General features: G+C 34.5%; 1 protein-coding gene across 1 annotated transcript in view; it reads right to left on the bottom strand.

The window, feature by feature from the left end:
* Window positions 1–20,055, bottom strand: part of LOC138333330 (mucin-17-like) — a 49,687-nt gene extending 29,632 nt beyond the window's left edge. The window contains 3 exon segments of the mRNA XM_069281636.1: window positions 9,164–10,282; window positions 14,887–14,964; window positions 19,654–20,055. Of these exon segments, the coding sequence (XP_069137737.1) occupies window positions 9,164–10,282; window positions 14,887–14,904 (1,137 nt within the window). The 5' untranslated portion in view covers window positions 14,905–14,964; window positions 19,654–20,055.
* Between the last annotated feature and the right edge of the window lie 377 nt (window positions 20,056–20,432).

The raw sequence follows: 20,432 nt of genomic DNA, 5'->3' as shown, positions 1-20,432 counted from the left end.
ATACTGTCACAAAAATCTACACCTAGACACCGTCACACAACGATCCTAAACCAGTCGAACCTTACAACATGTACAGGGGCTGGGTCTAATCATATCAACTTCAAACTCTTAATCTCGCATATCCTTCAAGTAAATAAATCAAGATTTTTTCTTTTCACCGAAAAAAAGCCTCCAGCACTGACTTGTCATATATTGCTGGAACCTATTGTTTAAATTTAAATCTTAAACATAATAAGATATATGTTCTGAGTAAGGCTTATAACCCAGGCTGAAATAGTATCAAGGTTGATTTTTATTTCAATTACACATAGTCAGTGGATAAAACTAAATATGTTTGATTCATACATTCAGTGGATATATATGCATATTAAAAAAAGAATCACCTGTATTCAGGGGGTGCCGATTACAATTGCATATTATATATGTATTTTTTATAGATATCTATCAATATGAAGCATTTATATACTAGACATGCATTTTAGTGACATTAAAAAAATATTCTTTCCATCAAATTAAAAGAAATTGTTCTACATTTATGAAATAATTGAAATGTTTATTTTTCACCCAATTGCGAATCAACAAACAAATGGGCAATGGTGCGTGACAGTTATGCTTGAAACTGAAATCTATTGTTATTTTGTGGTGAGAAAACTACATCTGATACTCCCCCAGGTAGAGAGCCGTCTATCAATGGAAAACATCTACACATAATCGTGTTTGTCACGCCATTGAAGACTTACTTAAAACATGTAGGTCACATCTAAAATTATTATGCAAGACTTTCACTGTGTTTTGATATGGTTTTAGGGCATGAGATAATTTCTTAAATAAACATTGTCTTACTACGAAATGTAATTCAGTCAGATGGGGAATGATAGGGGAAGGAAACATAGAGAGAGAGATAGGGATGTATCATGAGTATATTAAAAACTAGGTTAATATGACTTATATTTTATATTTGACCTACATTTTAAGAAAAAGCTTGTTTGAGATTCATCTCCAAAACTATTTTGTCAACTTTATGCAGTGTCATAGGTTTGATGATATATGTATCCTCATCAATAAGTCCTTTAATCTAACTGCTTTTCTCTAGAATCTGATATATCAATTTTTGTCATCTACAAGGTGTGACGTCTCTGTAAACCTTGTACACTGTACTTTTAATTGTTAACATGTGGCAGAGACAGGAATTAATCAAGACATTAAAGAATATCACCTGAAGATCTTTCTCCACATCACAGTCTATATATAATAAGTGATGATTTAATAAATCTCTATCTTCATTTCATTGCTGAATACAAATGTGTATCATAAAAGTGAAATATCAATATAAATTTTTAGTCGTTTCTCTTTCTGACTACAAATGTATTACATTAACTGCACATATAACCTGTCATACTTGTTTGAGGCACACATAATAATTCAAACAGGAAAAGTCACTCCACAGGTACATGATGTAATACACATTAATAGGAAGATCTACAGAGTTTGTGATAAATGTCTGCATTACATCTGAACATTACAATACTTGTACACATGATATCCCACATACAACTTTTATATAACAAACATTATTTCAGAAAGTCCCTTAAAAGAAAAATACCAATTCTCACAAAAAAGGAAAAATCTGTAAGACATAAATGCCCCTGCCTCCATGTATCAAAGACGGACAGGACAAGACAGAATGGACATAGACAACACTAACTGGTATATGCCCCTAATTCTATAGTAGGGGGTTGGGGTTAGGGAATGGTGGCATAAAATCTGCTCTTACTTTCATCAATGTTCATGGAATACTTTTTACTTAATTAAAGACTGACTCATCTTTAAAAAAAAAAATTAAAACAAACTCTGTTCCCCTTCCCCCAAGGATGTTTCTGGCCAAATTTGGTTACATTCCATGCAGAACTCTATGACTAGTAGCGATTTAAAGGATTTACCTCTATTTCCCTTATTTAGCCCCGCCCCTCCTGCCCCTGGGGGGGTCAGAGCCAAAATTTATGCAAACTCTGTTCCCCTTCCCCCATGGATGTTTCTGGCCAAATTTGGTTACAATCCATGCAAAACTCTATGACTTCAAGGGATTTAAAGGATTTACCTCTATTTCCCCTATTGGGCCCCGCCCCTCCAGCCCCCGGGGGGTGGGGGGGGGGGGGGGGGGGGGGGGCCCCGCCCCTCCGGGGGGATCATAGTCAAAATTAATACAGACCTCTGTTCCCCTTCCCCAAAGGATGTTTCTGGCAAAATTTGGTTACATTCCATGCAGAACTGACAAGTAGCGATTTAAAGGAAATGTTGGCGGACAGATGGACAACAGACGCCACGTCATGACATGAGCTCACCGGCCTTTTGGGCCAGGTGAGCTAAAAATCACATTTATTTTTATATAAGTCATGCCTATACGCCAGCTCCATCTGATTAGACATATGTAGACTTTCTCTAGGTATACACAAAGTTGTGTCTTTACCAGAAAATGACCAGAAGCAAGCAATCACTCATTACTTCTGACCAGAATTTCAGGGTCCAAATTCCTTAACATGACAAAATCACTCAGGCATGATGATTGATCAAGGTAGATACACACTTAGCTGACTCCGTCATATTGATGTCAAATTGAAATAAGACCTTGTCATTCTCCGAGTTTACATATTCATGTCCTTGTAACAAAAGGCACATAGATTAACAAGTGCAGAGATTATTCCTGCAGACTACAAATTTACATGAGTTGTCCACACATTGAGACATAAACTTAATTTGTGGTCTTTTAAATTATGGATACGGTAAATTATCTTTTTAACATTTTAAGAAAATGCAAATTAAGATAATTCAATTTCGCAATGACGTTAACTAAAAGCCTATACACTAAATGAACCCTTAATGCAGTAAAAAGGAAATTAATATGAGCCTGCTTCTGATGAAACAATTTATGGACATCCTGTGGTGTCCATTGCTTATCTATAAGTTAATTTTCTTTAGACTATAAACCAATATCTTAAAAGAAGTAAATCAAAGTTAATGAACAAATAGATACTATTTGACTACCCAATGCCTATTTGACAAAGTTCACAATGAAGTGTTCATTCTCGCACTTCAATCAATTGAATTAAAACCTAATTTAAAGCAAATTTTGATCAATGAAAACTTATTTAAAATGAATTTAAACATCTCAAATATTCAGAGTACGTATATGAACCTTATTTTACGGCCCATTGGTTTTATACATTTAATCACTCATTTTGGCAATATAAACACTGTACCTACATTAATTATTAAAGTACATAATAAATTTTAACTTTAACGACTTTTAAAGACCAGCAGATATGGAAGTCAACTGGGCGAAATTAATTCTACAAGTAGTCATTTTTCATTGTCAGATGTACAAAAAGTACTAAAAAAAGCAAACCAATTAAGTAGCATTCCTTCAAGTTGTGAATCAGGCGCCGATTTCTCGAAACAAAAGTGTAGACTTAAGTCAAAACTTAAGTTTTTCTCTTTATGTAACTTATATGAAAACTTTAGACTTATGAAAACTTAAGTCAGTTTGGGACTTAAGTTTGTTTCGAGAAATCGGGGCCTGAAAGTAATTCTTTGAACAATGGAGAAACTTTTTTCTGATTATACTAATAAATATAGTACACCAAAATATATCAGTTGACATTTGATTATTTTATATAGTTACCTCAAGAGAAGGAGAAGGCATTGTTATGTCCCTGCAGTACTGTAAAGTAGTCGTGAGAATGAATCCTGTACTCTAGATCAGAGTCTAGTACATTTTAATGACTGACCACTGCAGTGTATTACAACTGACCACTGTAGTGTATTACAACTAACCACTGAAGTCCATTAGTAGAACTAATGGACAACCTTAGTCATGTACGATATCCTAAGTCATTAAATTCTCACTTCTGACAGTCCTGTGGCAGTCCTATCTCCTGTACATGCACTATACCTTACTATAGTGTCCAGATGAATGGCCTAGACATTTGTACTACTAAACAATGCTGCAGGGAATTTTTTTAATCTTTCCATCTGAGAGTGAAGGTGGTAGCAGACTGGATTATCTAACATTGTCTGGTCCCTAACTCAAATTTTACTATCACATTGTCATCAAATTAGGGCGGCAAAAGGTATGGAAATGTGGTGGAACATGAACAAGACATGTTACAATTGTCACCTGTCCCTGTAACTTGTTCTACGAAGGAAAGCTTAAACGTATAAACTATGTGTACTTTTATGATGAATTGTACTTTTCGTCTCATTCTGAGACATGGCAATATAAGGACCTGCAATTTTACAAGATTTGGCGATAGAGTAAGCTAGATTGATGGAGATTCCAGGAGAAAACCATTGGCCTTATATGCCTAGGGGTTAATATGTCCTCAAGAAAGATAGATCCATATCGGTTATTTATGTTAGAAAAAGTTTCTAGTTCAACTCAAAAGTTCAGAGAAGACATTCCCATATCAGACAATTTTAACCATCATTTTGCTGATTTTGTTTTACTATTAATTATTTCACAGTTCACACAAGAAGACGAAGTAAAAGGTAACAGGCTGAAAACTGGATACAACTTGTAGATTGAGGACATCTACCATTGGAGAGAAAATATTGACAATCTTTATACAAACCACTAGATAAATACACACATTCTTAAAGGCAATCTTAACATACCAAGGTTGGTCAATGCCAGTCACTCTATACTCGAGTATAATAGCTTCTGATCACACCACATCGTATTCACCCTAACCACACTCACATGTAAAACTTTCACTTCCGAAATGTTTAAACTTTGAAATACCTTAATGGCCCAAATTGTTGAAATTTGTGTGTGTAAAATTCCATGGGAGATTTGTTTGTTGTAGACCAAGTTTCTATGTATGTTGAGGATATTGCACAAGATGTGATCCAGGTCACTGTAGTAGCTGGTTGCTACCAAAGCAGTACCGACTTTCTGCTTCAAAAGAGACAAATTGCTGCCAATAGGAGGCATGGAACTGGGTTGTTTCGGCTCGGGCACTATTCCATCACGAGACAATACTATGAGGCAATAGTGCCCTCTCAAACAGGCCATAATAGATAAATAGCATTATGGTTCAAGCTGATCCCAATACCAGGTTTTTACCATTTACATTTAAAATGTCAAGAAGTTTCAGTATCATACTCTCCTGTACTTTATACTCTTGGCTGAGGAAGTTATATTTGTACCTATTGGTTTTTATCAAAAGAGTCAACAGTAAAACACAATTATAACAAACCTCTGGGGACCGATGAAATTACTTCGTTATAAGTATAGTTCGTTATACACATATTACAAACATCTTATAGGAAACTTGATGGGGAATGAAGATTACTATGTTATGACCACGGATTTGTTTTAAGTGTGTTTGTTATAAACATGTTTTACCGTTACCGGACATGCACATATTTGTACAGTAGTAATGCACTCACAGGATGAGCTATAATTGATGTAGTTTTAACCTTTGGTGAGCAGCAGACAAAAGATGTGAAAGTTGTAATAAGGTATTCAATACTGTTGTTTTTCTCTAAGATAGTGTTTAAATGAAATTCCTGAGGTTATCTCTCACCTGTCTGTTGACCACTGAGATAGGTGATTATAGTTATCAGAAACAGCTGGACCTGCTGTGGTCACATAAAAATGTGGTCATGTACCATACACTAGTTACACATGTTACAAAACCTTAGAAGTCTACCTGTATTATAAATGATACTGTAGGAATGAGGCAATATTCTGAGGATTATGTGCCAGAAGTACAATATATTTTAACTGTTTTTGATTCAAGTAATATTATATTTATATAATCATTAAGTTTTATTACATTTATACATCATCAAGTTTCTTTAATCTGCAAACCTATTATTGTCAAAATGTTTAATGTGTTTTGATGCATCTACAAAGAATACTAATTTCAGCTTAAGTATAAAAATTAAAAGGAATTAAGATGAAACAGAGAAAAATACAAATTTCTGTTAATTAAAATCAGGGGTCAAAATACAGGTCATAGAAAAACCAAAGATACATAAATCTACATGAGTCATACAATGTACATTTGTATCCATAATACACAAAATATTTTTCTTATTGCAAAAGTCATAAAACCACTGTTGTTTAGAAATATGGTAAGGATGAGAACTTAAATCATTTCCAGATTTATAATTGAAAGACGACTACAGCAGTAATTGACTTAATGATTTAAAAAGAAACTTTAAGTCAGTGAAGATATGCCTATCAATATGTATGTACCTTCTTGTACCTGTCCCCTGGGAATGTAATTAACTGTCAATACATGTGGGGGGATGTTACTGATCAAGCCACACAAGTTAAACATCAGATAACCTCAGATCAGCATGATGTAACACTATCTAGATAGTAATAGGGTCCTCTTATTGATAACTTGTGTCAGGTTCTAGAAAAACATAACAAACTTTAAATTCTCACGTTTTAAAATTTATATAGAGCTGAAGAGTTATCACATGGGGTCTGAGACATGATTTAAGATGAATATTTATGAGGGTTTTACAAATATTTGTACAAGCAGAACAGCAATACATATCACTAATAAAAATTCCTTCACGTCTGCATTCCAATAAAAATGACCAACATGTCTTGTGCAATACTTAATATGTATAAGCAAGATTATATACATATAATATACTGCCTGTAAAATTGGTAAAATTTTTCACAATTCAAACAATAATATGACTACTGGGGGTTACTGAATCACACCTCGTCAGTTTCAAATAGAACATGGCATAAAAAAACCAAGCCTATATTAAAAGTTCATTATAAAGACATTATACCATACCTGTCTTTGATACGATCACCTGTTGATTGGTAAAAACACCTGTACTTTCTCTAGCTGATGCTACACCTAAAACATTCTCACCTGAGGTTGAAGATGTACAAACTAACACACCTGAGTGAAAACTCTCTTTCTCACCTGCTCGTTATATCACAGAATTAGATATCCTCCTTCCTTGGGTAATACACATATGAGCGGCTTGTTATTTTACTCTTACTTCACCTTTATGTTAATTCATACTAGACTGGATCAACCTGTTCAGGTAAAATGACAGGATCTCGCCAATGCTCAGATTTCTACCTGTTCTATATATGGCCTTCCTACCTATACACTAGAGCCAGTTATTCAGGTAGGACTAAACTGGTCTGAGCTTTACTTGTATAGCTTTTACACTACAACAAATGTCCACAAATTATGATAGCCGTATATCATAATTTTAAAATATGAAACTTTGTACTTTGATCTAATTTGACAAGAAGTTGTTCAAATTTGTGTTATCAGTAATATGCATAGTATGACAAAAACTATTCTAAATGAGTCACTCCAACTTTAAACAAAAATTTTCTCCTTATCAATAAACACAGATTCAACAATCTTTTACATTAAATAGTTTCGGAGATCACCTAGTTATTTTGATTTTTCACAATCAATTGTCATCTGTGTATATCTATACATTAAGTTTAAAACAGAAAGTCTTGTGTAAAAAATTTAGTCATAATTGTATATGCATACTTATAATTAAAGGCATGGTTTTTATATAAAGGCATGTTGGGTCTAAAAGAATCCCAGTCAATAAGGATCACTACTCCCAGTTACCAATATATTATATAGTGATATTATTGGTCATTGCCACATTTTTTTCCAAAGATCACCTGTCTGTTAGGACCATTTTAAAAGTTTTAAATTTAATGTAATACTACTATTGTAATGTAATTGGTAGCCAGCATTAATAATACTAACATCACCTGTTTAAATGGATCACTCTTTCAAGTTGCAAATTAAACATTTTAATGACTGTTGGAGCTCTCTATATAAAGACAACATCCATGTTACCTGTCTACAGCATGTACAAATTATGTCTCTAGAATGATAACCTATTCATAAAAGTCAGTCACAAGTCTATAAATATCACCTGTCTATAAAGGTCACCTAATACCAAAAATACAACCTATCTATAAAGACTACCGGTATATAAAAATCTAAACTGTTAAATTATTGATAATAAATTGATTCTAAACTTCCTATAGGACTCTGCCAAAAAGAAATAGTTATTAATTGAGCTCTATCATGATTACAGGCCTGTAGCAAATCTTATTTTTGTTGTTTTTAGATTTTACAAATCCTGTTGTTAATGAAGACAAACTACTTTGAAGCTAAGTAGTTATAAGTTAGGTGGTAACATTGTCCTAAAAGAATAGCAACAAGGGTTCACCAATACTTGTCAGAGACTTTAGAAACCATGACAAATGATAAATGATGTTTAAAATACTTTATAGTTTGTCTGTGATAAGAGCAGCGGAGGTATGACTGTGACACACAGATGTTGTCGCTCAACAGTAACAGAAATATGTCTGATCAATAGGTCTATCCTAATTGATTATACATTCTATCTCCCCTTGTTTATGGTAAGAACGTTAACCAGAGATATAAAACAGCACATATGTTCATTTTATGGCAGGCAACTGAGTTCATCTTAGTTGACCTGAAAGAGTTATCTCCCCTGGCACAGTATCAACATGAAAAAACCTTTAGATATAACTTTTAATAACATAACATTTTGCTTACAATCTATATACCAGGTATTTAAGTTTTGTAAAGGTTAAGTTTGGTAAAAGCCAATGAATTAAAAACAAATAGAATTAAGTTGTTACGTCAACCATTGATAGTATATACTATTAGCATTTTGCTTCAGTCTTTTAGGAACCATATCAACTTCTAATCTCTTATTTTCTTAGCTTAGAAAATGAATAACTTGTGTATAGTTCATGTTTATTGCACAAATTCCTTATTGGGACATCATAATGATTATATGACGTTTAATGCATTATGATATAATTAAAAGTGGTGGATTCAAAGGCCGAGTCCGGGAGCTGAATATGTAAAATTTTAGGCAAATGAGTTCTCATTTATGATGTTATATGAGAGAAAAATATTTTTCATATACTGAGTATGAAGGATAGGAATATTCCAAACTCAAAGTCACTAGATCAGGTATAACCCTAGTGGCAGAGCTTCAGATTTTACCTAATACAGTAACACCTCAGGCGGAATATCCTTTTCCTTCATACCCTCATATGGAAGTTATATATTATGTTAAAAATTTACCGACTTATCTGACTCACCTGATAAAACTCCCTTGTAGAACCATAGCTGGGCACAATACTGATACCGAGGCTTTCCTCCGGATTCTTGTCAACTTCTATTCGATAGAGCGCGAAACCTTCCAAGTGATCGTCCTCACTCTCAGAAGTTGTCGTCGTCATGGCGTAGTTCTGCATGAAGCGTTGATCCTTACAAACTTTCATTTCTCTAGAACTCACTTCCTTCATCTTTTGTCGAAAGTGAGAGACACCATCAGAAGAAGTTGGCCCTGAAAACTTACTTCCCCTTCTTACCATTAAGTTAACACGAAGTGGCATCTCTTTGAGCACTGTCATGCATTCATCCCGATTCATTTGCTTCAAGTCCATACCATTCACTTCCAGAATTTCATCACCCACGGCGATGCCCTTTGAGCTGCCAGTGGCTCGATAGGCAGCACCACCAATGGTTACAGTCTTTACAAACACTCCAGATATTGTTTCATTAAATTTACCTCCTTCAATTCCAAGAATCATCCCCAAATTCTCTCCAGGAAGTCTATGTAACAACAGATTCTCATATTCTCTCAGGTTTTTATCCTCAGCGTTTTTACCCTTGTCGTTGGTGTAAATTTTCTGGTAGCGGCCATACACACTATGTACAGGGGAACTGTTAACACTAGAGGTGGTATCATCAGAATTACTTTGACTGTCAAAGGATGTGGAACTGTCTGTCAACACAGATCCGAAAGCTGAAAACAGAGAACTACCAAGAGCGCTATCCCTGGATGACACTGAGTTGTTCCAGTTTTTTGGCATTTGTCCTTGATTCCCATTTCCTGGGGTCCAAACTTGTTCCTTATGCTTTTTCTTATTCGGACTCAGTTGGACATTTTCAGTTGCGGTCTCAAAAGAAGGGGTGTCAAATGTTTTCTCATAGGACCTCTTTCCTGGAGATCCAGGCGGAATGTTTTCATCGTTGTCCGACGACTGGTTTTTGTGGATGAGAGGGGGAGACGTGATTTTATGGCGACCAAATTGCCGTATCTCCCAGTCGGAGAGATCTGAGTCGGTACTGTACATTTTGCCTGGGATATCTACTGCTGAGGATGGTGTTAGATGAGAAGACCCATCAAGATCTCCCTCACTCTTCTGCTGGACCTGTAAAATAAAAATATGTGTGATTAAATTGTGCATATTGTAGGTGTGATTAGAATTCACTAAGATAGTGAAGTATGATCACAAGTACGACAGAACTTGTAAGAATGTAACATAAATTGGGTAACAGTTTTAGAGTAAATATACAGTTTAACCTGTCTATAGGAAAAATGGTCTTTATAGTCAGGTGGTCCTCATGCACAGGTTGAATTGTGTAGAAATTGGTCATTTGGCACTTTACAAAAATGGTCTTATTAAGCAAGTGGTCTTTATATAAAGGAAGTCACTCAGGCAGGTTATACTTCTGATACCAGTAATGTCATGCACATTCTTGTTGACTTTTTATAATGATGAATCATGAAGTAATTTAATTCTTAAGTTAAATTTTAAAAACCTCTTTAATGCTGAACGTGTTCTTAATTATATATTACGTAATATTGCTGTATTTTTTTAAGCTGAAGATGTTAAAGCTTCAACTTTCTCAGGTAAGACAGTTTCTTTGCATGTAAATTGCAATATGCTGAGAACCTGGCGACAAGAACAGGATTCACACTTAATTGAGTCATTACCTAACACATATTACAGACACAAGGAATGTCTAATTAATATGTACATGTACATGAGTGGAGGGTGATGGAGTACTTTCACATGGAGACGTGGTCCTCAAACATGTGATGTGCACATGTACATATATCACATGTTGTGGACAGGTAAATGATGAGCTTAAGTGAGATTTTAAATGAAGGAAATTAAAGTCCACTTGATATACAACATTATCATTATACATACTTTTAGAAATACAACCAAACTTGTTATAAATGACACCTCTATATAAAGGGCACCTGTCTATACAAGACAGACTCATCAACCCTATTTGGTACAATTTACTATATAATTGACACCTGCATAAAGGATATATTTCCTTTGTCTCTTGTGTGTCCTTTATAGACAGGTCTGACTGTATTTAGTCTTTCACGTTTCCCTATTTTATTCCAGCTAAACATAAATTGGAGAAAATAACCTAGAAATTCCTCCGAACTCCTGACCATCCCTTGTACAATACATCCCTTATCCACCATAATATCATCGGTTTGTCTGTGAGATTCCGCAGTGCTATCTAACTATATGGGCACTTTATTGATTTCTGCCATTACAATTCACTATTGATTTCTTACCTGACTGTTACAGCAACAATCAAAATAGGTAACATACACTGTTTCTACTCAAGTGTGGAGAGACCACCTGTTCAAGTGTCCAACCCTGGTGTAGTATCCATAGGTCAATACCAAATGTCTTAACCTACAAACAGACTGTCCTAAACTTGGATCAGTGTCCAAACCAATTGTTCAAAACTAGGTTGGTGTCCAGACCATTTTTTTCAAACCTAGGTTGGTGTCCAGACCATTTTTTTCAAACCTAGGTTGGTGTCCAGACCAATTGTCCAAACCTAGGTTGGTGTCCAGACCAATTTTTTCAAACCTAGGTTGGTATCCAGACAAATTGTCCAAACCTAGTTTGGTGTCCAGACCATTTGTCCAAAATAAGTTTGGTGTTCAGATCAATTGTCCAAACCTAGCTTGGTGTCCAGACCAATTGTCCAAACCTAGTTTGGTGTCCAGACCATTTGTCCAATACTAGTTTGGTGTCCAGACCATTTGTCCAAACCTAGTTTGGTGTCCAGACCAATTGTCCAAACCTAGTTTGGTGTCCAGACCAACTGTTCAAACCTGGTTTAGTGTTCAGACCTTAATTTGATTAAAGAGACTACAACAACATCGAAACCTGAATAATAGAGTCAAGATTAATTTTTCAACCTTTGCTATGCCCATATTAGTTTCAATTTGTCAAAATCGTTTGCCTATTGTGGATGTTTTCGTTATAATTGAAAAGTATAAACAGCTTTGATTTACATATGATTTTATGAAATCAAACTAAAACATTAGCATGGTGTATTTATTTTTCTCTTTGCGCAACTGCATCTTTAAGTAGTTGCGATGCGACCTAAATTTCAGCTCAACTGTTTGTGTAAGCATCCTGTCAACATTTACAGTCATCCTATTCCTGACAGATGTTACATGTAGGGAAGTTTCATATTTATCTACAAGCTGCATCTCTTATATCAAAACATACAAATAAACCTACATATTTAAAGTTTCTAACATTAAAAACCTAGTATAAAGGACACCAAAGGGACATATCAAAATGCCCTTTATAGACAGGTGTTCTTTACACAGAGGTGATCAATTATAGTAAACTGCACCAAATGGGGTTGACGAGCCTCACCTTTATATAGAGGTGTCCTTTATAGCAGGTTTGACTGTATTTAATATTGTCTATCTGTACTGAAATCCAGTGATGTCTAAGTGTATTATATACAGACATGAAATAGAGCGCTGAGTAATATGGTATTCTGATTAAAATAAGAGAGCAGCATACCAGGTACATTTAAATGCATTTATGTTGCATTTTAATGCATTTATAAATTATACAGCTGTTATTAAGATTCCAGGTTGGTGACTGTCATAAGAAACATTTGTCATATTATTTATGCATGCCTATGCTGTTATATAGAATACAAAACACAATGAAACAAAAAAAAACCAGAAAAACCCCAAATAATTTGAGAATTAATTATCCATAGACTCATACGTAATTTGAGTATTAACTGTCCATGACCTCATATCAATATGACATAAATATAACCTATATGATTTACATGACTGTTTGCATGAATCAGTGTCCATATTAAATTATATCATCTGTTTTCAAGATATCATTTTTTTTTTCAAATTCATGCACATGCTGTTTCTCTGACATTATCAGTAAGATGTCTGATATCATTACAGAGTTCAATATACAATATAGAAATAAGAGTGATTCCTCTTTATCAAGCCTTTGTCTGATCTAGGGTCTTGTCTGACTCTGTCCTCAGAATGGAGGTATCCGGTAGAATAGAGAAACAGCTAGAGATGTCTTCAAGTGCTGTGAACTCCTTTGTGTTGTGAAATACATGTACACCTGCACACATGGCCATAAAAAGGCTCCAGAAAAACTCCAAAATCAAACTAATTTACCAGAATATATCTAAACTGAAATGTAAGACTTCAATATTTCACATTATTATCAGAATGTGCTACTTACTTTGGTGTTGGATGTATAGTTGTTGCCTCACTCTGTACCTCCCTTCCCACACATACACCTGGGCAGTGTGTGGTTCCAAGCCCACAGAATCTAACCAGCCTCATTAATTATATACAACACAATATGTTGCTCTGGAGGTAAATAATTCTCGGCCAGGTAACACAGGTAAGACAATGTGTTGGCCTAATTAGGTTCCTATCTCATTTATTATGCAAGATTTTATACAGACGTAAATTTGGTCTCTAATGTGGGATGTGCAGTTACAAGATTGTATACTTTCTGTATATATATTTTTAAAATAACCTCATATCCAGTGTTCAATTCATCAAATGAATGAATCTGGTTATGTCCCTCTCTGATTCTCCCTGCCTCCCTCTCAAACAACACATTACGCATATTCATTCTTTTTAACACATTACGCATATTCATTCTTTTTATTGAAGGTCATAGGCTATACTTGGTAAAATCAGGTCAAAGGTCAAAAATTCTAGGGAAGAACACAAGAAATGACCAGAACCAATTTGTACAGTTTCTTCTTTTTTTCTGTTGTTACCAAGTGAATTATGCCAATCCAATCTGGAAAGATATACCACTTCAATGTGTCTTTGAATAGAGAATATCTTTCTGCATGCACATTGAACAAATAATGACAAAATTTGACATTGAAAATAAAGGCTTGGTTTGATTTGTTAAACATCCTATTAACAGCCAAGGTCATTTAAATATAGGGATGTGCCAGGTTTGGTGGAAAGATAGAGTACCTCGAGGAAAAACCACAGACCAGTAGTCAGTACCTGGCAACTGCTCCACATGGGATTCAAACTCTTGACCCTGAGGTGGAGGGCTATTGGTAATATATGTCTGGAAATCTTAACCACTCCTGTAGCTTTTTTGGTACAAAGGAAAAAGGTAACAACTGGAGATAAAAAAAGGCAAAGCAGAGCATGCTCACTCTGTTGGAGCACCTGGTCCTATACTTGCTCTGTAGTTTTAATAGGCTTAGAAAATTATTGTAATTGTCTTATGTTGTTGATATATTCATTGTTCCCTCCTTGACTTAATATTCACCTTGGTTTTATACTTAGAAAAGTAGAAAACCAGTGTTGTTTTATTGATTCCCGTTTTATTGGTGTGGGTATGTTATCTAATTATCACATTGATGGTCAGTTAACATGTGTTGATGCCATCATTCAGACTTTGACCAATAAACAGGTATACTATATACAACTTCTCAAGGTTACCTTAAGCTGTAGGTATACAGTATATATATATATATATGCCAGGATATCGTATTACAACTTCCATAAATAGTATATATCTCTGGAATTGGAGAAGATCCACTTCATTCAATCATGAGATTCTCTTGGAGAGCTAAGAGTTTGATAATAAAATATACATATGTAGAGTTTGGCAAATGAACACACAAAGTTCTTTTCCATTTTTTTCCACACTGAACTTTTACTTACATTACCAGTTCCGTCCATGGTTTAAACTTGATCAGTAATGTCTCAGTTCCTCGGGTCTAATGATCAGTGTAGACATAACTGTAGGTAAAATGGAAACTTTCTGTTAGCCACATTGCATGATCTAATTAAAATACATTTCAAGTTACTGCCAAACCGAGTTGGCTGAGTCTTACATATATACTCTTACTAAGGTAAATAATTCACTAGTTTTTCCTGGAGATTGTTATAAACACAACAACAAAAGTCAAGAAACTATCAATGAAACTGGTCACTGATGCCATCATTCAAGTCATTAATATAGATCCTTAAATAAGGGAGAAACCTGATGATATTGAATCCCTACTTTAAGCAAGTTTTTACCAGGGGAGATAACTAATGATGTACAAGTGTACCATTCTTATGATTCTAATGATATTGAATCTCTACTTAAACCAAATTTTTACCAGGGGTGATAACTAATGATATTGAATCCCTACTTAAACCAAGTTTTTACTAGGGAAGATAACTAATGATATTGAATCCCTACCTAAACCAAGTTTTTACCAGGGGAGATAACTAATGATGTACAAGTGTACCATTCTTATGATTCTAATGATATTGAATCTCTACTTAAACCAAGTTTTTACCAGGGGAGAAAACTGATGATATTGAATCCTTACTTAAACCAAGTTTTTACCAGTGGAGATAACTAATGATATTGAATCCCTACCTAAACCAAGTTTTTACCAGGGGAGATAACTAATGATATTGAATCTCTACTTAAACCAAGTTTTTACCAGGGGAGATAACTAATGATGTAGCATCCTTACATAAACCAAGTTTTTACAGGTGAGATAACTAATGATATTGAATCCCTACTTAAACCAAGTTTTTACCAGGGGAGATAACTGATAATGTTGAATCCTTACTTAAGCCAAGTTTTCTAGGGGAAATAACTGGTGATTCAGAATCCTTACTTTTCAGCATGGAAAATAGCTGGTTGTAAAATTCCTGGCATAAGAACGGTTAAGTGTTTAGCAGCTAGGGGAGATAACTTTCATAATGTAAATTGTTGTTGTAAGGTAGCATACAACCTTAACCAAGCCGTCATTTCTTTTTTAATTTACGCTACCAATAAATGACTTGGTATCCAGGTAAATCCAAATCTTCTGGGGTATTATTTTATCTTAACAAAAGAAGATTAAATTCAGAAAAACTTGAGAATGTAAAGATTACCAGTAGTCGGTGTTATCTTGTCAACTGATTTGGTGTGTACATATAGGTGGAGTGTGGTACTATCACACTGAGTAAACCTGGACATATTGTCCTCTACTCTATCTGACCTAGATGGATGGAATTCTTCAATCCATTGATAGTTGATACCACACGATTGCTATACAACTTGTAATCCAGGTAAGCGTTAACAGTTTAATGTCACTTCAGGCCACCGCAAATCACTTTCTGTTTATAGCCAAACTTACAAATATTGTACCTAAATGATGTTTGGTGTATGATTTTGTTCAGTAGAGAAGGGAAGGAGAGAGACTTCAGGGAAAAGGGGGATAAAATAGGAAGAAAGGAGATAAAGGAACAAAATACAGGGAAAGAGAGGAAAAAATAACAGGGGGGGGAGTGAAATAGAGGAGGGAAAGAAGAAGTGACAGAATACAGGAAAAGATAGAATGAAAGATGGAAAGACAGGAAGGGCAAAAGAAAAGTGTGAGAAGAAAGAAAGAGAAAGAAAAGAGAGAAGAGAAGTACAAACAAGGAAAAAAGTGGTGAGGAGGAAAGAAGACAAGTTTGAATTTGTTTTTGATTTGGTTTTCATCACCTCAAGATAGAGTTGAGGAAATCAAAAACGGTAGGAACATACATCTATATCAATAAATTTATGGTATAGTCAATCAAGTGATGATCCTAATGAAAATATTTCATGTTAACACTGATAGAAATGAATAACCAAACATAAAGAAGACATTAAAATAAGTCGAATATTGTGTAATGATCAGAAGTCATCATCAAGCACCTGTACTTACTTTGTATCTGTCCTACACCTGTGATCACTATTTGACACTTCAGGACACTATCTACATGGATGGTATAGCCACACATAGCTCAACAGTAACCTTACATAATGGCTAATTCAACAAATGAATTGGTTCAATTGGCCAACATTCCAGGGGCTGCCCTATTAAGGTTATGTGTATCTCTGGGTACTCAGTGGACTTCAAAATTTAAAGCTCTGATAGCTTTAGTGCTTTAGTTAAAGTCAACATTGGTTTTACTTTTGTTCCGATATTTCAAATAAAAATTCAGATTTCTGCCAACCTTAGAATTAAATATAAATCTAAACATAATGTGGTGTTTATATAAATAAAAGTCTGATATAAGAATATAGATTTTCATTATGTGTCTCAAACTGACAAGAATCAGTTGAACAGATGTTTTTTGATGTTGGACTGTACATAATAGTGTCTGTTACTCTATGGCTAACTGGTAATTATGTCTGACCACCCCATAACCAGGCCAGATTGGAGACAGATAAGTGGTCAAGGGTCCAGCCTCGGGCCTAAACAACCTGGTACAGTTATTGTTCACGTCATAAGAACTGATAATATCACTACAGGTGCTTGTTATAGTAACTGAGTGAACTTACAGACAGAGTTAACTGCCCCTGAATGGAAGCTGTAGGTCAGTGGATTTACTCTGGTTACTCAGACTTTCTCTCACAACTTGATCCTTTAACTATAACCAAAGGATGCAATACACAGAAAAATTCTAAAAAAGCTGAATCCTTGACATTATAACTGGCAATTTCATAGAATGAATGAATTTGGAGACTAATTTGAGTTACATCAAATTAAATAACACCAACAAATTTGGCCACTTCCATTAATTCATGATTAATTGACTTTCACCTGATGCAGAAACACGTGGTTGAGACGTCCAGAACTATACAACTAGTGGTATATCTGTTATTCCTGTTGTGATTTGCAACTATCCAATAATTGAAGAATTTGAACCAACAATAGATTAATGATTTTTCCTATAGGAGCTAATTCAGCTTTTCTTGACCAATAAATCCCTCCTTCAATCCCTTAGATTCCTTGAGTTATTATAATTGTTCATAACATAAACACATCAATCATACAATCAGTTCTTTGCTATTTTAGTACTTCTGTACACATACATGGATCTTAATCTTTCAAATTTGAAGTTAAAGACTACCCCTAGACATATTTTTATTAGAATTAAAGCCACAATCAGTCTATTATTTAAACAACGATTTCAATATGCGAACTCTCTTTGAAAGAAGATTGAAAATACAATATTCGTCCAATGAACCATAAAGACATTGAGTGAAATTTTTTGACAATACTTTGCCACCTTTGGGCACCTTGTACCACATTCCTTGCAGCTAACATAGTAGAACCAACATTTTTACAATTGTTATCTCTTAGACAGACAAAGACCTCTTTGAGCGATCAAACAATACAGATATATATTTATCACATTGTAACAGGGCCTTTGATTAGGCTTAACAATACTGTAATTGTCAGTCGAAGCCTGGATAATCTGTTACATTTTTGTCACAGTATACAGACATATCTAATGTACACCCTTAAGTTGAATTAAGTTATATGTTATGAAATATATAAGTTGGAAGTAAACTACTACCTTGCGAATTTGATATCACAATTAGAAATTTAGGGTTTGATCAAACCTTTTATAAAATTGTGGAAATGAGTTTCCTTACTTTTCTTCCCAAGCAAATTTCATTGTAAAATATAACACCATACCTCATATATAATAATGATAACTTATGATTAATATTTCCTGAATTAAATTCTAGCTTCTTACATTTTCTTTTGCAAGTAAATATGGTAAGATATAGAGGTTTTTGATAATGTGAACATTCATTTCCATGCTAAACATTCTAATCTTTCACAAAGTGACATATAATTTTTTGCTTCAGTTTCTTCCAAATGTTTTTTAGCATCCATAAACCTTTAGGTTTAGGAATTTAGAGAAAAGCTGGAGTACCTAGAGAAAAACCATCTACCTGCAGTTCCTAGCTTGCACCTGCCTGATATGGGTTTCAAACTTAAGCCCTCAGTTAGCAATCTATAGAGAAAATATCTTGGGACAGGCTGATTACCCCGCTTCTAGTCTCCATAGACACATTAAAACATATTTATTTGTAAAAGTTTTCATTTACAAAATCACAGATATAAATATTTCTGTGAAATTCTGAAGATCACTTTGATATGATTCATCACATATAAAATTTTTGTGTAGCTTTCGAGATCTCTATAACTTATAATAAATCTTATAAATATAAAATAATGGACCCTGTTTTGCCAGTATAGTAGACTGCCTGTAGGATTTTACATGCATGGCGACATTCTATTCAATCTAAATCAGACGCAATTTGATATCATCTTCCTGTTTTTTTCAAATATATTAAAAACAAAATTGAAATTTGAATTTAAGTCTGAAATACTTAAGTTATTTGTACAGTCTATATAAGTAGCTAACATGTATTGAGTTAGTTATTCAGTAATCTACTCTACAGATCAGGTTTATATGTATTTAGACAAATGACACAGAAATAATTGTATTTGTACCTAAAGGATGTAAGCATTACACGGTCTATACATAGCCACAGGTAAAACAGGTCATACTTGTTTCAGAGTATTCACAGCCTAGTACAAACCTGATAGCCATAGAAAACATTAATTTTCAACAAAATAACATGCTAGCGTTGTAGAGACAAGTATTACTTACTTCAGTTTGGTCCAGGAAGCAGAATCTTACACAGGTGTCATCCCACTAACGAAAACAGGTATAAACACTAAAGGTTCAAAGGGCACCTGTCATATCCATGTCGCAGGTATGTAACCTCATCATCATAACAGAAACAGTTAAAGTACTAGTATGTATAATCCCAGGTGAAAAATATACACATCTTTGTGTGTTGTTGAATATCAGAGGTAATGATCCCATCAACAAAGCTGTCGTCTATTTTTAGATGCTAACATTAAAATCCAGATTTTTCTTCACACCTGAATGAACAAATTGATAATACACCATGCGAAACTTCTTCTGATATTTAAAGTAAAATAGCTGGAATGTTGGAGAGGTGTGTTTACATCAGAAGTGAGATATGAAATGCTTTAAAATGAGGACTAAATGTTACCTGTGATTTGATCTATATATAGGTCCATAATCAAGTCACAGTAGAGGAGTCTCCGTACCTGTCACCTCCCATCACTAGGTAGCCGTGACATAATCTACATATCTTCTTCTGTAAACAAAGGTGTAAAACTCACGAAACTTGTCAACAATGCACTAGTACACCGCACACGACAGGTAGGACACGCCTCCACACCACTCGGCGGTCAGCTTTAAGTGACACGGCAAATCCACCCCAGTATACACATAACACCTCCACAATTGGTAAATGTTCCTATTGTATTTCAACGCATACAAAAATCTGGTTATTAAACATTGAAAAGAACAAATTTTACAAATGAAATAATGCTTAGTTTTTTTTGTTTGTTTTT

This window comes from Argopecten irradians, chromosome 10, assembly GCF_041381155.1.
Source record: "Argopecten irradians isolate NY chromosome 10, Ai_NY, whole genome shotgun sequence".
Classification (NCBI taxonomy): Eukaryota; Metazoa; Mollusca; class Bivalvia; order Pectinida; family Pectinidae; genus Argopecten; species Argopecten irradians.
This window is presented reverse-complemented; position numbering and strand designations above follow the sequence as displayed.